This window comes from Mus caroli, unplaced genomic scaffold, assembly GCF_978045245.1.
Source record: "Mus caroli unplaced genomic scaffold, Mus_caroli_1 scaffold_5, whole genome shotgun sequence".
NCBI classification, from domain to species: Eukaryota; Metazoa; Chordata; class Mammalia; order Rodentia; family Muridae; genus Mus; species Mus caroli.
In genome coordinates, this window is record NW_028227260.1 from 11347199 (window position 1) to 11368603 (window position 21405).

Here is a 21405-nt window from a genome sequence, read left to right on the forward strand (position 1 = left end):
TAGAGGAAAGTCTGATTAGTCAAAGACACAGACACTTAGAGTAAAGAATTATTCAGCATTATATACTAGTTATTAGCAGAGGCTGAATTGGAGCTAGATGTAACAGAGTCCAAAGTTTAATGCTGCACGCATGTGTGCACTTGTGTGTGTGTGTGTGTGTTTGGGTACATGTGTGTGTTTACATATGGAGGCCAGAGGCAACTTTGGTTGTTGTTCCTCTCAAATGGCATCCACATAATTTTTGAGATAACATCTTTCACTGACCTGGAGCTCACAAAGCAATTTAGGCTGGCCAGACAGTGAGCAGGGAGTTCTCAAGATCTGCTTAGTTTTTCCGGCTTCTGCTGTAGGATTAAAAGTATATGCATGCACTATGCCTAGCTTTCTAGAGTATCAAACTTGGGTCCTCACAGATTCACAGCTATTATTCCAGTCACAAAGTTTAAGTCCCGTATCCTATGTTGTTTTAACTTGGATAATTGAAATTTATGCGATGAATAGATATTAAACATTACAATTTTCTGCTGAAACTCACTTTTCACTTAAGATTTTCTATCAATAGGTTTCAGTTAATAATCTATTGCTTGTTTTTGTTCTACTCAGACTACTTTGAGAGCACTAATATCTTTTCTTTTATTTCTGACCTTGAGACTACATAGAAATATATTTCTTTAAACACTAAAGGACAGAAAGAGTCCCATACCTCTTTGGCTTTGAAATTTAGTGTTTAAGCTATAACAGAAAATTTCTATAATGGATATTATTTTTTATCACACTATTTGTTCCCTATTTTTACTTAAAAATATGAAAAACTAGGGAGGGAGCTAGGAAGTTGGTTCAATACAGTATGAGGACCTAGGACCTGAGTTCAATGTCTAGCACACACACAGAAACACACACACACACACACACACACATACACACACACGATGGCAAATTACTATAAACTCAGCACTGAGTACTTCGAGAAAGAAAGTAACGCTGGGACTTACTGGGCAGCCATTCTGCTGAATAAGTGCGCTCCAGATTCAGTCAGAAGCTGAGTTCAATTGGGGAAGTCACTTGTTGACTTCTGCCTTCCACATGAAAGCATGTGCATTTGTACACGTACCCAAACATGTCCTTGTGAGCACACACACATAATGAGCACACACACACAACCACACATGAAATTAAAAATCTGAAAAATACTAAGTAGGAAACCAAACATTTCTGTAATTCTTGATAACATTTTAAAGATAAATTTAGAAAAAAAATATTTCTTTAACTTAAAGTTAGTTTAGTTATTTAAAACTCTCAAAGCTCGTCACAACTGCTCAAGAGAATCTCTATGGTTACTTCTAGCCTCTGTGCCCCAGCCCCTCATTCCCAATTTTAAATGTATATTTAAATTTAGGACCTTATGGAAATGAGTTATGAAATTACTTCTTTTGTCTTTCATATTCCCTAATGAATGCTCTCCAAGTTTGGAGAACCTTTTGCTATTCTTGTTATTTTTGTTGTTGTTGTTGTTACAGTTGCTACTAAGCAGTCTTTATTGGTACGGGGGAAAATGTAGCAGAAGTCACTCTAAGCTGCCACCTCTCTGGTTTTCCTCCCTAGTGAAATAGATTCCAGATAAGAAACACTGTAAATTCTCTCACTGGAAGTCTGCTGAATTGTGTAGAGCTGTTGGAACACTGTTTTTCCCTTTCTGCTTGTTCTACTAGTTATTACCCATCAGCCTCTTGGAGTGTTACATTCCAGTCCTTTAATTTTTTTTTATGTTTATGTGAGTATGTGTATGTATGTATGTATGTATGTATGTATGTATGTGTGTGTGTGTGTGTATGTATGTGTGTATGTATGTATGTGAGTGGTGTGTGTGTACATGTGCACACATCTGCATGAATGGAGGCTAGGAGGAGAACATAGAACATGCCTTGTTTTATATCTTTCTGCCTTATTCTTTTAAAACAAGCCCTCTCACTAAATCTGGCAGCTGGCAAGCCTTCCTACTCCACCCTCTTGTCTTCACTACCTACCGTGTTGGCATTACAGGCAAGCATGGCTCATCCTGGCTTTTTACTTGGTTGCTGGGGTCCTCACATCTTCAGATTATACACTGAGACCCACTAGGTCATTGCTCCAGCCCCCTTATTTTTTTCTCATGAAATTTTGTTTTACTTTGTGTTACTTTCATTCTGTTATTGAAAACCAAACTCTATGTGACTGTAGAGGAAAGTGAATACCCATATACCTGCTAGCTAGCTTCACCTGTTCATAGTTTGCTATCCTTTCTCTTTTTTCATCTTCAATCTCCTTTCCATTTGAAAAGAAAAACCCAAAGCCATTATTATGTTGACCTCTATATACCTCACCATGAATGTCCTAAAGAGAGAGATATTCTCTTTCATAATTACAATTCTGAATCATATTGAAGAAATTTAACATAGGCAAAGGTATCTACAAATAGATAACCTTATATTCAGAATTTCCCTGTTTTCTAAATTGTTGTCTTTTACTTCTTTATTAGCCCTAGATGAAGAAAAAGGATCTGATAGATTCTTAAATAGCTTCAAAATTCAGAGGAGCATGTCTGGTCAGATTCTGCTCAACTTTCTGGCAGAACATGGCATTTTTGCACATGCCTTTCTTAAAACAGTTATTGCCCTTGGCTTCAGTGACAACACGCTCTTCCAGGGCTCCTTTTATGTCTCTGTCTGAATTGGTCACACTGGCTCCACTTTCTTCCGACTTTTAAATGTTGGAAGTTCCCTGGGTCCCTCTTAGGCTTCTTACTTTGTCACCCTCATGCTCCTCTGTGGTGGCTTTATGACTTTATTTCTATGCCTTCATTTTTCATTGCATCACATGTTATATAATTCCTAGTGTGTTGAGAATTTCCATTAAAACTTTTCTTTGTAAAAGGAGATCACTTATTTTTTCGTTTGAAATTGTAGTCCCTCTTAATAATAGTGACTCAATCACTTTTTGATATGATAATATGTTTGCCTTGAGACTTGTGTAGGATTGATAATACAAACACATTTCTTATTTGAATAAAATGGATAAAAATTCCAAATCAAACTAAAATAATAACTCAATTCCAACAACCTTTTAATTTCATATACCAATTAAATGGATTTCCACCTCTCCTTTTTGTGTGATCAGCACACCTTTGCTTTTAAATTCCTAAATATTTTCAGACCCTGACAGAAGCTATTTAAATATCAATTTTTGAAAAAAGACTCTGATGGCAGAAAACAAAATGATGTGGTATTATCTATCTGAGTGACTTTTAAAAAACTAGCTTTTAGCTTTTACTAGGCCATCTTTCTGGTTACATCCTATTAATCATTAGAAAATCCTGTTACAGAGAGACATATTTCAAATTAATATCAGAAAGGCTAGTACCTAAGCTCCAGTTGCCAGTTATTTTCCATAATCAGAACATTTCTAAAATTATGGTTCATATTCTATTAGGCTTTTAGCAGGTGTAACTGACAAAATTCTGATTGTATTTGACCTTTGAAGAACAAAAGTGATCAGTAATTAATAGCAAGGGAGACAAAACAGAATTGGCATCAAGACATTTAGTTTTTTTCCTAAATAAGGTTAAACATCATTACTGAAGTTTTGCATAGGGCATATTTCCTATGAGAGAAAAATTTTAAATACTTAAAAATGAGGTTGATCCCTTCACCTAGCTACAGTTCTTTTAGATAGTTAAGAATACAATAGTATTTCAATTTAGATATCTTCACAATAATGATTCTTACAGAAAATGAGACACTGCTTTTGTCCTGCTCCAAGGGTTTTACTGAGCTATCTTGTTTTATTTTGGTATTACCTAGCTAGTAATCTTTCCTAAGCTAGTGGTATAGCCAAGGATTACACGTGTAATGTAAACTTCCATAAGATGGCTGTTTGTAATCTTTGTGTTGGGCCATTTCCCTGTTGGATAAAATAAGGCTTTCAATGGGGTGTTTGAAAATCCAAATCCTAATAGAGATAGAGAAAGAATGAGTTGCAACATGACTGTTCTGTCACCACCATGGAATCAATTGCTGTAAGCAACACTCAGTAGATATTTTGTAGGGCAGACCATCCCCATAGTCTTCAAGCATGTTGCGCAAATTGTTTATTAAAAGGATACAAAAACTGTACTTCTTGGGTAGTGGATTTCTGATCCTGTGGCTATCATCATTACCAAGCTATCCAACTTAGCATAATCATTAATGAGACTGAACATCATGTGCTTATTTTTTTTTAATTGTTACCTTTACATTTTTAGATTTTTTTTTCCGAGACAGGATTTCTCTGTATAGCCCTGGCTATTCTGGAACTCACTCTGTAGACCAGGCTGGCTCTGAACTCAGAAATCCGCCTGCCTCTGCCTCCCAAGTGCTGGGATTAAAGGCATGCGCCACCACGCCCAGCCATCATTTTTAGATTTTTTTATGTGTATAAATATTTTATGTGCATGCATGCATGCATGTGAATCATATGCTTAGAGCCTATAGAGGTCAGAAGATGACATCAGATGCCCTGGAACTGGAGATATGGATGCTTGTGAGCCACTGTGTAGGTTCTGGGAACTAAATGCCGATCTTCTACAAAAGCAATAAATGCTCTTTTTTTTTTTTTTCAAACATTTATTGAACACAACACCATTTTTCCTTTTACACAGCAAAGTTGTTAGTTTCAAATTAGCTGAGCCATTAGGACTGTCAATTGCCATGAAATCAAAGGTGATTCTACATGTCAAACTCAAGTTGAAGACATCATGCAATATATAAGTCACTGATAGGCCCCGGTGCAGTCAGCAAAGTTACTAAGCTTATTAAAGTCACATAAATGGCTTGACAAGAGTGCACAATAGAATGACATCACTGGCTCGAAGTAAAGCACAGTGAGTTACTAGACTACAACTATGTAGCTCCTCTGCACCAAGGACTGCAGGGTTCTTAACTGCTGAGCCAATTTTCCAGCTCCATCATGTGCTTCTTGATAACTGCCCAGAGAAGGACACATTGTATTATCCCAGCAAAATACATAACCCAGATGAAATAGAGAAGAAATAGCAGAAAAATTAAATTTGAGGGATATTTTATAAACAACTATTCTGTACTCTTCAAAATATTTCACTGTTGGGCTGGAGAGATGGTTCAGTGGGGGAAATTTTCCTCAACTTCTAATTCATCGAGGATTTTCTCCAAGTCTCACCATCCTGTGTACTTTATTGGATCTGATCCCCCATCACCACAACGCTCTGTGACACCTTAGTTCTTTGATTTCCTGAGTTCAGCAACCTCCACCACTACTGAGACTCAGTTGCTTACTTTTATTTCCTGGCACCGTGGCTTTCCCTGGAAATCTTTGTAGTTATCATCTCATGCTCTGACCTCTTTTCTGCACTGAGACCTCTATGCCCTAGACTCTGCCGTGTGTCAGTTGATTTCAGCTCCCTCTGGTCTTTGTTTTCTTCTCCATTCATCTTTTGCCACCCTTGATCATGCCAGTCAACAGACTAGCAGCCACAGTCATTTTTTTTTAAAGAGGTAAATTGGGAGTGGTGGTACAGTCCTGTAATTTCAACACTTGGAGGCAGAGGTGGGAATTGCAAGTTCCTTGACTTCACAGGGAGATGCTGACATAAGCCAAACAATCAAGAAAATAAGACAAGACTTGGGGGGTGGAGTCATACTAGGAAAAAAAGTATATTCCTGAAACAGTTGTCATCAACTTTGGCCACAGTTCCTTGATGGGAAAACCAAAGTTATTTGTGGTTTGACTTATATTTTCCTACAGGGATAATTTCCTTATTCATTGTTTAATTAGTTTTATTTAAGAGTGGATATGGATAAAAACCAGGGTCTTAAACATGCTAGACAAGTGTTGTTTCACTGAACTACATCTGTACCAAGTCTGACTTAATTTTGTGTAGTCTTTAAAATTTGTCTCATCTTTCACCCCAAAAGTTTCTGGTTGAGCATTGAGTTTTCCACATCAGAGTTTGTCCTTCAATAGTTATTTTCAACTTTGCTATGTGCAATAATAAGTTGGCTGCAGCTGTGTCACTAAAAAAGCAGATGGCTTGAATATTTTCTAATTGGAGTGGATCTTAGAGATCACATAAACCCAAAGTTGTCAGTATTCACAGGAGAAGTGATGGTCAGAGAGGTTACTTGATTTGCCTGAAGTTACACAGCTGGCACCTGGTTCAGTAAAGACCAAAATGGAAGTATTCTAATTACAAATTCAGAACTTATGTTTATTTTGTTCTTTAAAAAAAAAAAAACAAAACCTCTTATAGATAGGGTTGGTGAGTGGGTGAACACGTAAGTAAAATGTAATATAAATGGCTTCTAATTCTCACTCTTGTCCCACTGGAAAGTCAGAGGTTTCTGACAAGGATGAAATTATCATCTCCATAGTCTCTTAAAGAAACTGATGATTTGAAAACACCCATCATCATTTGGGGATTGAGCTTCATGCTTTAGTTCAGAAAATGTTTGGAGCTGGGATGATGGCTTAGTAGTCAAGAGTACATAGGACTTTTGAAGAGGACTGGAACGAAATATAATGGAGTTATATCTCCATTATATATATATATATATATATATATATATATATATATATATATATATATATATATATATGTGTGTGTGTGTGTGTGTGTGTGTGTGTGTGTTATATTATATGTGTGTATGTGAAAGAGAGACAGAGACAGAGAGAGATAGACCTAAGGCAGCTCACAACTACCTGTAACTCCCTCTCCAGGGATTTAATGCCTCTAGCTTCCACAGACTCCTATAATCTCTCCCCCCCCCTCTTTCACACATACACACACACACACACACACACTCTTCACAAAAATCTTTCAAAAATGCCTTTCAGGGACTGGCAAGATGGCTTCGTGTATAAAGGGCTTGCTGCCAGTTTGAAGACCTGAGTTTGATCTATGGTACCCATAATGGTGACAGGAGAGAAATGACTCCTGTAAATTGTCCTCTGACTGCCACATGTGTACATGTATATGTACACACAGACACATACCACTACCACCAGCAGCAAACAAATAAGTATAGTCTAAAAATGTAAAACCATGCCTTTCAGGACTATCCCTTGCTCTGCAAGGAAGCCAGAGTTTGAGGATGAGCAAGTCTAAATGAGCTAATAAACTCTGCTTTGATTGTCCTGTTGTAGTGCATTTTCTGCTGCTATAACAGAATACTTCAGACGGTGTGATTTATAACGAAAAGGCCTTTCTCACAGTGCTGGGGATAGGGAAGTCTAATATGAAGGTATTAACATTAGAGAAGGGCTTTCTTGCTGCCTCATAACATGTCTGACACCATGGTGTGGTGAGAGAGCCTATGCATGAAGAGAGAAGAATGGAGCCAAATCATCCTTTCCACAGAAATCCACTCCTAAGATATCATTCCTTTCTTTGTTATTTGCGAATGTGTGTGTGTGTGTGTGTGTGTGTGTGTGTGTGTGTGTGAAGGGGAAGGGCTCAGTCTACAGCCCAGGGTGGCCTAGAACTAACTGTGTAGTTCATGTTGTACTTGAACTTCTAGCCATCTTCCTGTCCTAGACCCTGAGGTGCTGGGACTAAGTGTGACTCACCATGCCTTGCCTGTGGCATTTGATATAGGAACAGTGGCATCATTCAAGAAATAGGCTTCTTGACCATCTCATGTGCGCAAAGCTGGTGTCTAATATTGGTTCTCAAGTGAAGTTGGAAGTGGGGCTAGAACAGCCCCATTGTCTTGCAGGTGGCAGCTATAAAATATAGGTAAACAAAGTAACAATAATGACACCTGTGGTTCCCACCAAGAGACTAGCCATACTCTATTCTTACCAGGCTTTGAACAGTCGAGGGAATAATTTTCCTTCTCAATTAAAGCCTTTGCCACCAGAGGATCCATTCTCTTTCCAGTTTGCTTGAATTCCTTTTAATCTGCTCTATTCCACTTGTGCTCTGTGGGGTCCTGACTGGCTGCCAGGCTCCTTAAAGGTACATTGACATTTCACTCATCCTGGTGCTTCCTCAAAAGGCCTCTGCCGGCAGAGTTTTAAAAGCAGAGATTGAATTCCTTATAATTCCAGATATCAGAGTCCTGGTTTAACAAACTGCCAAGGAAGCTCTTGTTTTCAAAACAAAACCAAAGCAAGAAGAGACATCTCTAGCAGTCAGCATAAGAAGAAACACACATAGAAAGAATGGGTCCCTGGTTCTTGTGCCTTATCTTGGGTTCTTTTGCCTTTTGTTGGTTTGTCTTGTCCAACTTCAATATGATAGTTATTTTATCTTAATTGTATTTTATTTTGTTATACTAAGAAAAAGATAAATTAATGAACGATGTAGCCCAGACCCAGAAAGACAAACATAGTAGGTTCTCACTTGTAAGTGGATATTAGCTATAAAGTAAAGGACAACCATGCTACAGTCCACAGACCCAGAGAGGCTCAAGAACAAGGAAGGATCAAGGTGGGGCACATGGATCTCCCTGAGGAGGGGAAATAGATTTTGTTGGTGGACTGAGTGCAGGTGAGGATAGGAACAGGGGGTTGAGGGAAAGAGGATGGGGAAACATAACTGCATATGGAGGGCATTTGACAGGGGGAGCTGGGGGGCTCATCTTGGTGGAGTGAAGAAATAGGACCTGTTTAGATCTCAAGCTTCCAACTTGCTGCATCTTCCAACTCAGGCGCCTGACAGAATTCTGCACTTGTATTTTGAATACTTGGGTCACAGTTGACCAATAAAGTGGATTTTGTTCCATACCCTACTGTTGTCTTTTCGAGCATTCAGCTTCCTCAGAAACCTCTCCAGGAGGGGAAGGAACTGACAAAGGCATACCAATAGCAGGCCTATAAACCTCTACTTTGCGCCTGAGAGTCCACCTACACACTACAAGGTGACAGTCTCCAGCTGATGGCCCTCCTCTGGATCAGAAACTTCCAAACTCGAGCAAGGTAGAACCCAAATATGATAGACACCCTGAGGGGTTTTTGGCTTCAGTATATCCCAAGGAGGTGAAGAGCAGGCTTTAGGTCTTGCTGTTTCGATGTATAAGAAGGTCTCTCTTTCTGATCACATTAATTCCATGCAGGGGGAGAAAAAAAAGGTACTGCCATATATATCTCTTGGGAAGCAACAGCATAGGTTTAGTAAGTTACCTGGCCTTTTTTTTTTTTTTTTCTCCCAGTACACATGGCTTTTCTTTTCTTTTTTTTCCTCTTTTCTTTCCTTTTCTTTTTTTGCCTATGTAATTATTCTTTTTTAAAATTCATTTTGCGTCCTGATCACAGCCCCTCCCTCCTCTCCTCCCAGTCCTATCCTTATAAGTCCCCTCCCTCTCCCCTTTTCAGATAAGGGGGTAGCCTCCCTTGTATCACCCCACCCTGGGACATGTAATTCCAGCAGGACTAGACACATCCACTCCTGCTGCCGCCCAACCAGGCTGTCTAGGTAGGGGGAAGGGATCAAAATTCAGTGGGGTCAAGGACACCACAAGAAGACCCACGGATGGCTTTTCTATTGCTAATTTTCTATTGCTAAGTTGTTTCCATTTGTTTGTTTTTTAATAGATTCTTGTCTCTGGTGATGATAATTATGTTAATATTTTGCATGAAATTAAAAAAAATCTAGGTAAGAGGTTTGTGAGCAAGACAAATCAGGAACATTTGCTTTGTGCCAGACATCATAAGTAGAAAACTTGATTTTATTTTATTTAATCCTTCCTAAGAATTGTCATTGGCCATAGTTTGCCAAATAATGCAACTGAGATAGAGAGATATATTGTTTAGGATCACCCTGCTTGTCAGGGGGGAAACGCAGAGTCAGACTCAGGTCTCTTAATTCTAGAACATAGGTGCATGGTCATTGTGCATAGAACCCAACATGGCATTTGGACTCAGCCACAAATCATTAGGTAGCATGGAGAATGTTGCGGTACTCTCAACTCATAGTCCCTGTCCTCATCCTATGTGGTACTGTCCTCTGTAGAAACATTATAGAACAGGAATCTGTAGGCAGTCTTCAGAGTAAATGCTAACTGTGCTACAAGTCTTTCTTTGTTAAGCTAGGGTGTCATGCAGTTCAGGTAGCCCTTTAACTTGTTTTGTAGCCAAGGACCACTGCTTTGCCTCTGCTTTCTAAGTGCTGGGAATACAGATGCACACCACCACACCTGGGTTGTTTGTTTGTTTGTTGTTGTTGTTGGGTTTTTTTTTCAGCACTGGAGATTCATCACAGGGCTTTGTGTATGATAGACATGACAGGCAACTGAGGTGCATTCCTCCTATCTCAAATAAGCTGGATTTCTTTTCATTTTCATTCTTTCCTTTTTGTTGTTGTTTTAGCTATTTTAAATTCTTTAATAACTCATTTCATATAAATATATTTTGATCATATTCTCCCCTCTGTTTTTTTTTCTCATACCCTCCCACACTGAACTTCTTCCCAACAAATCCCTTTCCTACTTTTCTGTCCTTTGGTGTGCCACACATTTAATTAGGGTTGTTTGTATAAGCATGGGTTGAAGGCTGTGTACTTGAGTGAGGCCAATTTACCGGTGGCTGTACCACTGAGGAATATGTCTCCCACCTCCCATAGCAATCTTTAACTCCTTATAGCTCCTCATGGAGGGATGGGTCCCCATGGACTCCTGTTCCATACATGGAAGAGTGTCAATGAGCCAGTCAGGAGCAGGTAGTCCTCACTGATCTTGAGTTCATGGATGTAACAGCCAGTCATGTCCAAAAGATAGCAATTCACAATGCCCTTTCCCATCCTCCAGCTCTTGCTTGCTACTCTTCATTCCTTGATGCTTCCTTCATCCTGGAGGGGGTGATGTAGATGTTCCATTTGGAATGAGTACTCAGAAGTCACGTCTAGGCCTGGAGAAATGGTTCAGCAGTAATGAACACCTGTTGTTTTCGCATAGGACCCAGGTTTGATTCCAAGCACTGATATGGTGGCCCACAACAACCCATAACTCCAGTTTCAGGGTTCCAAGACCCCTCTTCTGAAATTCTGTGGGTACTAGACATGTACCTGGTGCACATACATCCATGTTTTCAAAATACTCATACATATAAACTTTAAAATATCTTTTCAAAGTCATTTTTTTAGCAAGACTTCGCTTAGTTATGAGTCTTTGCATCAATCATTTCCCACTGCACACAGGAACTTCTCTGGCCCAGAGTGAAGGCAGCATCAGTCTATGTGCATAAGCACAAATATTTAGATGGCAGTTTGACATTGTGTCCATTTTGCCAAAGAATAGTAGTAAGTTTCATCCTGAGGCCTATGACCTCCTCAGCTATGGTTTAGAGTACCAGACATGGTCTTCCTCCTTTGGAGTAGTCCTCAAATCAAACCCGAAACTTCTTAGTTACCTCCATACCAGCCATGACATTCTTGAACCAGTGAGCATATCTGCCTAGCACAATGCATTGTGGCCTTCAGAGTTCACAGCTAGTAAGCTGTGGATGACTTTTTTCCCTGTCAAGGTCTACACAGTGCCTCTGGCACTAAGATAGCTAGACAGCAGGGAGGAAGCTTCCAGTTGGATTTACCAACTGAAATCTGTGAATGGTGTAGCAAAAGCACATGGGAATCTTCAGAAATGGTGTCTTATCATCTAATTCTGGTGGATAAACACAAGTAATATTAATAGGCTGTATTATTTTGGGGTCCTGTGGAGTCTCTCTGATCAGTCATTCATAGCGAGATATCTTTTTTTTATTAAGGCATTTTTTATTATATATTTTCTTCATTTACATTTCAAATGCTATCCCCAAAGTCCCCTATACCCCCACACCCTGTTCCCCAACCCATCCACACCCACTCCCACTTCCTAGCCCTGGCATTCCCCTGTACTGGGGCATATAATCTTCGCAAGACCAAGGGCCTTTCCTCCCAATAATGGCCGATTAGGCCATCCTCTGCTACATATGCAGCTAGAGATACGAGCTCTGAGGGGTAATGGTTAGTTTATATTGTTGTTCCACCTATAGGGTTGCAGACCTCTTCAGCTCCTTGGGTACTTTCTCTAGCTCCTCCATTGGGGGCCCTGTGTAACATCCAATGGATGACTATGAGCATCCACGTCTGTATTTGCCAGGCATTGGCATAGCCTCACAAGAGAGAGCATAGTGAGATATTTTATACCTGTGGAATATTTGACTCATAGCTGGCTTCATACTTTCACCGGAGAAAGCAGTGACTCCTCCATGTGTGTTAGGATTTCAACCATGTCCTGCACGGAGTCTAAGCAGACACAGAAGGATGTTAGCTCTCATTGTGCCTTGCATTTGGGAAAGAATGGAAAGGATGGTAGATATAGTGTCCAGTTACTGCCAAACTATACTAGGTATTTAGTAAATAGTAGTTCAAAGGAAGGAAAGGGCTAAATGGAATAGGGAACGAAGTAACTGGCCCTAGGAAACAATACTCAGGGTTTGGAGTCAGAACTATCTATGCTAGGTAATTTTGAACAACATACTTGCTGCTCTGAATTCAGTTTCTTTACATATATCATGGAAATGATATTTGTGGACACTGAAAGTGTTAAAGTAGACCGGTCTATTATTGATTAGAAATTGGCTTGGTTATCTATTATTCACATTGTAAATACTGAGTAGATGAAAGTTCAGTGATCTTTCTTTCATTATATCATTGTGTAAATGGGGAAACTGAAAAATAGCAATAGATCAACATCTCTTTGGAGATACAAAGCTTGGGCCTCAAAGTCATGTCTGTGCTCCAGTTTTCACTGTCCATTTCCACTTACTGGCCAAGTGAGCATAAGTTTCATTATTATAATTAACTCTGATCTCTCTTAGCTTCATGGTGTTGGAGAACTGTAGGGATCCTCTAAGTACTTGGTTAACCTTGTTGAACAGTACCTCTATGCTTGGGGACTAGAAGAACTCCTGGGGAAACTGCGATTGAACTTGGAGTTAGGAACTGATGGAGAGACCATGGAGTAGTACTGCTTAATGGCTTGCTTCTCCTGGCTTATTCAGTTTGCTTTCTTATACCATCTAGGACTACTTTTCCCAAGATGACACCACTCACAATTGGCTTTGCTGTCCCACATTAATCATTAATCAAGTTAATACTCTATAGAAGCCAATCTTATAGAGGCATTTTTTTCAGTTAAGTTTCCCTATTCTCATATATATCTAGGTTTGTATCAGCCAGCACACCCATATTTCCAAGGGTTTATTTAATCCATTGCTTCTAAGGGTGACAAGTTACTCCATTCACTTCAAGTCTGCACTCCTTTTCCTAGTGACTGACAGCCAGGCAGCACCAAGTTCAGGCAATCTTACTTTGAAACGTCTACCCTTAATGACTATGACATCATTGCTCTCTGAGCTCTCTGAGTGTTTGAGACTTAAGAACATTTTATAAAAAGCATAAAGGTCAATCTCATTGTTTATAATTTTCCTATTTTGTAGGACTAAAAAGAAAAATGTTTGTTTTCTTGTTAAAGCACCTGCTTCCCCCAAAGCTGTATGTAATTGTGTTTTTCTGCCTTTCATATCCTGTGGGTCTGCAGTGATAAAAGCCGCATTAGTCATCCAAAATTGGTACCGGCGGTACAGAGCTCGACTGAGGGCCAGACAACATTATGCCCTCGCCATCTTCCAGTCTATTGAATATTCTGACGAGCAAGGTCAAATGCAGGTCTGTTTGGCAAAAAGCATCTATCTCTTTTCCTCCCTCCCTACCTCCCTCCCTCCCTCCCTCCCTCCCTCCCTCCCTCCCTCCCTCCCTCCCTCTCCCCCCTCCTCTTTCTTTCCCTCCCTCCCTCCCTCCCTCCCTCCCTCCCTACCTCCCTCCCTCCCTCCCTCTCCTCTTCTTGTTTTAAAAGAATGAAACTATGGGTCTCTTTGAAGCAGAACCTTCATGAAATGCTTTCCCCAAGGCTGTAATGACATTGTTTTAGAACTAGCTATTGAGAGATTGTGATTTGGGAAGATGTTTTTCAGCTTTCAAGTTCACATTTTTAGAGCAATGCCAGATGTCTAACTAATAAAAATAGTCTTTTTAAAATTTTTTTGAGCATATTCCCTAATGGTAAATGAAGTCATTACTTTATGAATGGAAAAAATTTTTTTTAAAAAAATGCAAGTGGGAGGGTGGAACCCAGAACCTGGTACATGTTAGGTAAACACTATACCACTGAGCCATATCCTCAGCTCCGAAAAAAATAGTTGTTTGCATATGTTCTTGTGTGTGTGGGTATAGGAGTGTGTGCACATACCTGTGTATGTGTGTAGAATGGGTGTTATTCCTTAAGAGATGTTCACCTGTGTTTTTCTGAGATAGGATGTTTCCTTGAGATCTAAAACTCCCCAACTAAGCTAGGCTATTAGGAAATGATTGCTGGGCACCTTCTCGTCTCTGCCTCTCCAACTCTGGCAATATAATAAGTAGATGCTGCCCTGTCTGACTTTTTACATAGGTTCCTGGGATCATATTCAGGTTCTCATGGCAAGCACTTTGCCAACAAAGCTATCTCCAAACCCTTTCAGATGGGCTACTTTTAGGCCTTAAAAAAGACAGATTTTCCTGGGAACAAGCTGATGAAAGTTCTAAAAGAAAATCTGTGAATGTGGAAGTCCTTTATAAAGCTTACAGCACACAAAATTCATAACTGCAGCTTTAATACTCACTGATAAAAATGGGTACCTTTTAACCATAAAATGAACTTAGAAAGTTCTTCAATAATGAAAGAACAACTCACCTAGAGTTTAATCCCAGTATGTAGAAGAAAATGAAGCATGCATACAAACTCTGGAAAAAGAAACACAGCCAACTCTGCAAAGTGGCTACGGGCAGGGACATGGTGGCATTTATGAGTGGACAGGGGTACTACGAGAGACTTTTTATATTCCTTTAATATGGTTTAAAGTATTAAGAACCATATTTAAGTGTCAGACTATGGTCTTTAAAAATAATTAAACCAAACTCAAAAGAAAAGTTAAATTGGCAAACCTCTTCTTGGTAGCCACTAAAATAATAGAGGTTAGGCCAGGCCTGATGGTACATGGCTTAAACCTAAGTACTCAGGAGGCAGAGACAGGAGGATCTCCGAGTCTGAGGCCAATCTGGTCTACATAGTGAGTTCCACAACATCTAGGGCTGCACAGTAAGACCCTGTCTCAACAAAACAAAACAAATCAAACAAACCGAACCAACCAACAAGAACAAAGCAAAACAAAAACAAAAACAAAAGTCAAAACCTCTCGCTACCACCAACCACCACAACAAAAAGATTCAGTGTTCTCTTTGCTCTGATTAGAAGCCTTGAAAAAGTATTTATTTATTTTTGTGTGCATAGGTGTTTTACCTTCATGTATGTTTGTTCACCATGTGTATTGGGTACCCATGGAGGACAAAAGGAATTGAATCCCCTGAGATTGGACTTACACATATTTTGTAAACTGCTATGTGTGTGCTGGGAATCAAACCATGTTTCTCTGGGAAAACAGCAAGTGCACTTAGCCACTGAGCAATCTCTCCAACCCCATGTAGGCTATCACTTTAAACCGTATTTATTATGCCAGCAAATAGATAAAAAGGAGAGGATAATGAACAAAACTTTGTAATTGCCTTAAAGTGGACTCCTTGAAATGGAGTCTGGTTGAGACAGCTACTTACTGAGATTGACGGATTATTTTCTGGAATAACCTTTAAGGAAGTAAAGAAAGCAAGACAGGACCATCAAAGAAGCCAGGAAAAAAACTATTCTTTCTGGACAAGTTTAACTTCAGCCTGATCCCAGGAGAAGTGCTTAAAATGTGAAATTCATCATAGCTTGTCCCATACACGGCAAGGAGGTAGAAAGCTGTGTGGTTATGTGCTTGCTTCAGTTCGTTGTGGTTGGGCAGCTTCCCAGGGAAGAATGCATATATAATTTCCTCTGCATCTCTGTGTGGTGTTGCCCATCTGTGACTCTTGGCATGTGCTGTAGCAGGAAGAGGAATACAGCAGGAGAGTAAAGGACTTCAGTAGAACTCTGCTATTTGCTGTAGTGGCTCCTTTCTCTTTATTAATGATTTATATAATTTTATCTTGTACAGCTATCCAGCTTCTTTTCGTTCATGTTGGAAAACTATACAAAGACAAATAATGAAGATTCAGGTAAGTAGGAAGAAAGTTTGCCCTTTTAAGGTCATATATCTATATCTATCTATATATGTTAATCATTCCATTTGCTTACATCTCAAATGATATCCCACTTCCCGGTTACCCGTCCATCAACCCCCTTCCATGATATCCCACTTCATGGTTACCCCTCCACAAACCTCCCAATCCTACATTTGCCCTCCCCCTCCCTTTTGCCTATATATGAGAGTGCTCCTCCATCCACCCATACTCTGTATATGTGTGAGGGTATGCAGGTGAGTACAGAGTCTACAGAGGTCAAAAAGGGACATTGGATTCCCTGGAGCTGGAGTTGCAGGAGGTTACGAGCACTGCAATATGCGTCCTGGGAACTGAACGCAGGTCCTCTGCAAGGATAATATGTACTCTTAACCGCCAAACATTCATTCCACTTCTAAAGTATAGGCTTTTGAAAAGCAATTGTTAGTCATTGAATTGCCTCCATTAAGAAATGTAAATGAAAATGGGAAATGCTATGCGGTTAAAAGATGCTTACAATGTTCAGCTACAGGCCCAAAGTGGGATCCAGCTCAAGGGGAGGTCCCAAGGCCTGACACTATCACTGAGGCTATGGAGTGCTCACAAAAAGAGACCTAGCATGACTGCCCTCTGAAAGACCCAACAAGCAGCTGAAAGAGGTCAGATTCAGATAAATGCACCCAACCAATGGACAGAAGCAGCTGACCCCTGTGGTAGAATTAGAGAAGGCTTGAAAGAAGCTGAGGAGAAAGGGCGATCCTGTAGGACCTGATCCTACAAGGACCAGCAGTCTCAATTAATCTGGACCCCCGAGATCTCTCAGACACTGGATCACCAAACAGACAGCATACATCAGCTGATATGAGGCCCCCAACACACATACAGTAGAGGACTTCCGGGTCTGTGTTCATTCAGAGATGATGCACCTAACCCTCAAGAGACTGGAGGCCCAGGGAGTTTAGAGGTCAGGTGGGGTAGGGAGTGGGGACATCCAGGTGGAGACAGGGGGATGGGGAGGAAGTATGGGATGTGGAACAGTCGGAGGGTGGATCTGGAGGGGCGGGGAATAAAATATGGAGTGTAAAAAGTAAGTTTGAAATGGATGCTTACCTTTCTTGTCTGCATAACATCGAACAAGCAACTAACGACATCAGTTCAACTTGCTTTTGTTTTTCTTATCTGAATGGGATTTGCTAAATCAGCATTTAATTAAAGAGAAACAACTTTGGATTAACTCCAAATAAATGTTGCACAAATCCTTATATATTGCTTATATTCATTGAATTCTTGTTTATTAGTTATAGGCCACAAGGACAGTATGTGCATTAGAAAGGTTAAAGCTTAGTTTTCATACATGATACACAGTAGTTATTAGAAGAGAATCTCTATTACTAATTTTTATGTTGATAAAAGCCCAATAGAAGGATAATTGTTCAATATAGATTAATATTTCCTATAGGAGGTTGGAGAGATGGCTCAATAGTTAAGAGCATCTTCTAATCCCCAGGTGGCAGCTCACAATCATTTGTTACTCCAGTGCCTGGGCATCCAATGAGCTCTTCTTGCCTTTGTGTGCACCAGGCATGTATGCAGTATAATATATACATGCAGGCAGAAATTCATGCACATATACTAAAATTAAAATAAAGTAACCTCAGGCATTTCAAGAATTAGAGAAATAGTTTCATTGACTTATCGCTAGATGTTTTAAGAAATAAGGGTCATTAAATCTGTGGAAGGAAGGGCTAGACTAAGCTTATTGATTCTAAAAGAATATTTTATTTTGTTCTTTACACAATTAGACTTTAATTTTAATCAGCAGCATTGACAGAATTTGTTATTAGCCAATGGAGAGGAGAGAAATGGCAACATGGGTGAAGGCACTGACCAGGAAAATGGAATGTTTTCTTAACTTAAAAAGCTTCATGTTTTTCTTGATCTTTGAAAATTAATTTTTGGTTAGCACACAAACTGTTTTCATTGTTGTGGATAGTTTTTCATTCATGCCTCCCCGAGTTGAGTTTCCCCATTATGTCAGTTAAGAGTATATAAATAACATAGATGCATTTTTATAGAGAGTAAAAATCACAATGGCTAAGAGTTTGGGAGCTACTCTCCTCCTACTGAATTGTGTAGTGTAGCCTTAATAAGAGAGGAGGTGCCTAGTCTTACTGCAACTTGGCATGCCATGTTTGCTTGATATCCATGGGAGGCCTGCCCTTTTCTGAAGAGAAATGGAGGATGGAATGGCTGAGAGTTTGGGGGAGGTGAGATGGGGAGAGAGACCTGGAGGAAAGGAGGGAGGGGAAACTGCAATTGGGATATAAATTAATAGATTGAGACAAAAAGAGTTTGGGGGGCTAGGTCAATGGCTCACTTATATAGCCCTTGCTATATAAGCATAATGACCTGAGCTTGGCTCTTCAGCATTCACAGAGAAATCTGGGCACAGTGATGTATGTTTGTAATTCCAGTGCTGAAGGGGCAAAGACAAGAGAACCCATGGGGCTTTTAGCTAGCTAGCCTTGGGAAATCAGTGACCTCTAGGTTCAATCAGAGACCCTGTTTCAAAAAGTGACATAGAAAGCAATTGAAGGAGACACCCAATGTTGACTTTTGGTCTCCACGTGCACTTGTACACTTGCATATATGTGTATACATACCACAACACACATGCACACACACAGTTTAGAGACAGGATCCCATTTCTCTACATACTGTGCCCCATTTTGATGTATAAAATGAAAAAAATAGCAGTCCTCACCTGCTTATAGCATTGTCTGGTACATAGTGAGCATTCAGGACATCATCATCGTAGTCATTGTCCACCACCTCCTCTTCCTCATCATCATTATCATCATTTCATTATTGAAAAGGTAGAATCTGGGACTCAAACTTGGAAGCCTGCTGAATTTTGAAGGATGAAGATAAATTATCCAAAGCAAAAAGATACAGAAGAAAAGGTTGTCTAGGGGTAGAAGAAACAGTGGGAACAATAAATATAGACATGCCAGTATACTCAGATATATGATTCAAGATAGTGTTTTAAATTAGAGATGTCTTCAGCCATGTTTTATTGTGTTACAGAACCTAAAGAGAGGATTGTGCTGAAGGTACAGGTGATAGAAAGTGACTTGTCAAGCTTCTGAGAATTTGAAGGGGGGCTGCATGTGTGTATGGGTCTCCATATGACTTGGCATATGCAAACCTATACATTCAACTTCTTTCTCTTTTCTGCTAGCATCTTCGTTTTAAAGTCAGTTACATTTCAAAAGCTCTGAAGCTTTTTCCATGAACACGATAGTCATGCAATAAATATGTATCCAATCTAAAATACAAGATCCCTTAGTTCCCAGTTCTTAGTCATATGTACTTCATGATGACTTTCTTACAATCTTATAGCAGAAGCTTTCTGACTCGGTTAGTTCCTGTCGGTGGGGGTATCACTTCTTTATCTTTCCCAAGAGTTGCCTGATCTTTCAGCTTTCCTTTGCAGGAGGATAAGTTCCAATTGAAATGGATGGCATGATCATTAGGATAGCTAAGTAGAGCATTTAGGCGTCACTGCCTACATGATGAATCCACAATAAAGCATAGCAGGACACTCTGCATGTCTGGTTTCTAACATAAATTGAGTAATTAAATTGTTCTTAAGTATCAGACTAAAATCAAAGGAGAACTGATGTCTGCTAACCTCCTTTAATGAAGATTTTATATTTCAGTACTACTTTTTATAAAGCATTATCAACTATCAGCAAAATATATCCTATATACCAAAATTTAGCATATATTTCAATGTGATTATTAAATGTTATTTCTTAGTTTAGAAAAAAAATTACAAATTTACTTCTTGACTGTATTGTCCCCTTGGTCAGTTATTTCTTACTGTAGTAATACTGAAAAGTAGCTACAATATCTCGGTTTTATGGTATTCAAATAGTTTTGTTCACTATCAAGTCTACAAATTATCCAAACATTTTTTATCTTGGCATAGTTGATTTGACAGGCTTTTAAATCTTGGCTGGAGTTTTCTTGTGTGTCTAGAGATCTGGCAGCTATTAGCCGATCTAGGACATCCTTACCTAGGTTGATGTGCTCTACTCCACGTAATTGGCCTTTCAGTAGGACAGCCTGGGCTGAGTGGAAATGGCTAAGTTCCAAAACAGAAAGTGTGCAATCATAGAAGGCCTCTTGAGACCTGGACTTGGAGCTGATTGGTAGCCCTTGGACCACATTGTCCAGGGTAGTATACGTTATGAGCCTAGCTCATATTGAAAGCAAGGGAAAATAGCTAAAACTCACATTCCACAAAGCATAGATAAGAAGTTAGGATAGAATATTGAGGCAAGCTACTTTGCAACTAGCGTACCACAGCCTCTCCCATCTTTGTCTGCCTGGGTTGTCTAGGTTTCTGTCTAGGGGCTGTTTCATGGACAACTTGGCAAGAAATGACTGTGGGTCTCAGCCCTACTCAATTTCCTTTCTAAATGGCCAATGCAGGAAGTCTGTTACTATACAGAAATATGAGAGGGGGGCAGGCCTTTGGTTATTTCTGCTTATGGTTTGCCATTTACATTTTATCTGCTTTGTTCATAAGGGGGTGGGGGAGCGGAAATCACATAAGAAACATTGTACATAAAGAGAAAAACAAATCAATTAAAGCTAAATAAAATCCTCTGAAGTATTTAACAAATGAAAAATTGAATGCTGCAGTTTAATTTTATGTAGATCATGAATAGCCGCATCTGTTTGAACCAAATACAGTGCATTGTTCATGCTTGTAGGAGTCTGATAAGTCAAAGTGGACAAGAGAATTAGTGCTTCAAATCAAGAATATCAAGAGCCGGGCAGTGGTGGCGCACACCTTTAATCCCAGCACTTGGGAGGCAGAGGCAGGCGGATTTCTGAGTTCGAGGCCAGTCTGGTCTACAGAGTGAGTTCCAGGACTACACAGAGAAACCCTGTCTCGAAAAAACCAAAATAATAATAATAATAATATCAAAATATCAAAATATCTCGAGTTCATGTGCTTCTTGGTCTCCTCCCCATTGATTATGGATTCACTGCTTTGACAAAGCTCAGTTCCAGGAAAGGATGCTAGTTACTGGCCTCAGAAACAGTTATTCCTCATAGTTTTACATGCTGTCTGTTGGCATTCAGAACAGCACAGTCTCTTACATGAGATAGGAATTCAGTAGGGCATTGTTAAGCATTAGAACGTTGATTCTTCATCTTATCCCTCTTTG

General features: G+C 39.6%; 1 protein-coding gene across 1 annotated transcript in view; it reads left to right on the plus strand.

The window, feature by feature from the left end:
• Ppef1 (protein phosphatase with EF-hand domain 1) overlaps window positions 1-21405 on the plus strand; it is a 130794-nt gene that overhangs the window by 45493 nt on the left and 63896 nt on the right. Inside the window, exons 5-6 of the mRNA XM_021153415.2 lie at window positions 13566-13693; window positions 16096-16156. Of these exons, the coding sequence (XP_021009074.1) occupies window positions 13566-13693; window positions 16096-16156 (189 nt within the window). The remainder of the gene's footprint in view (window positions 1-13565; window positions 13694-16095; window positions 16157-21405) is intronic.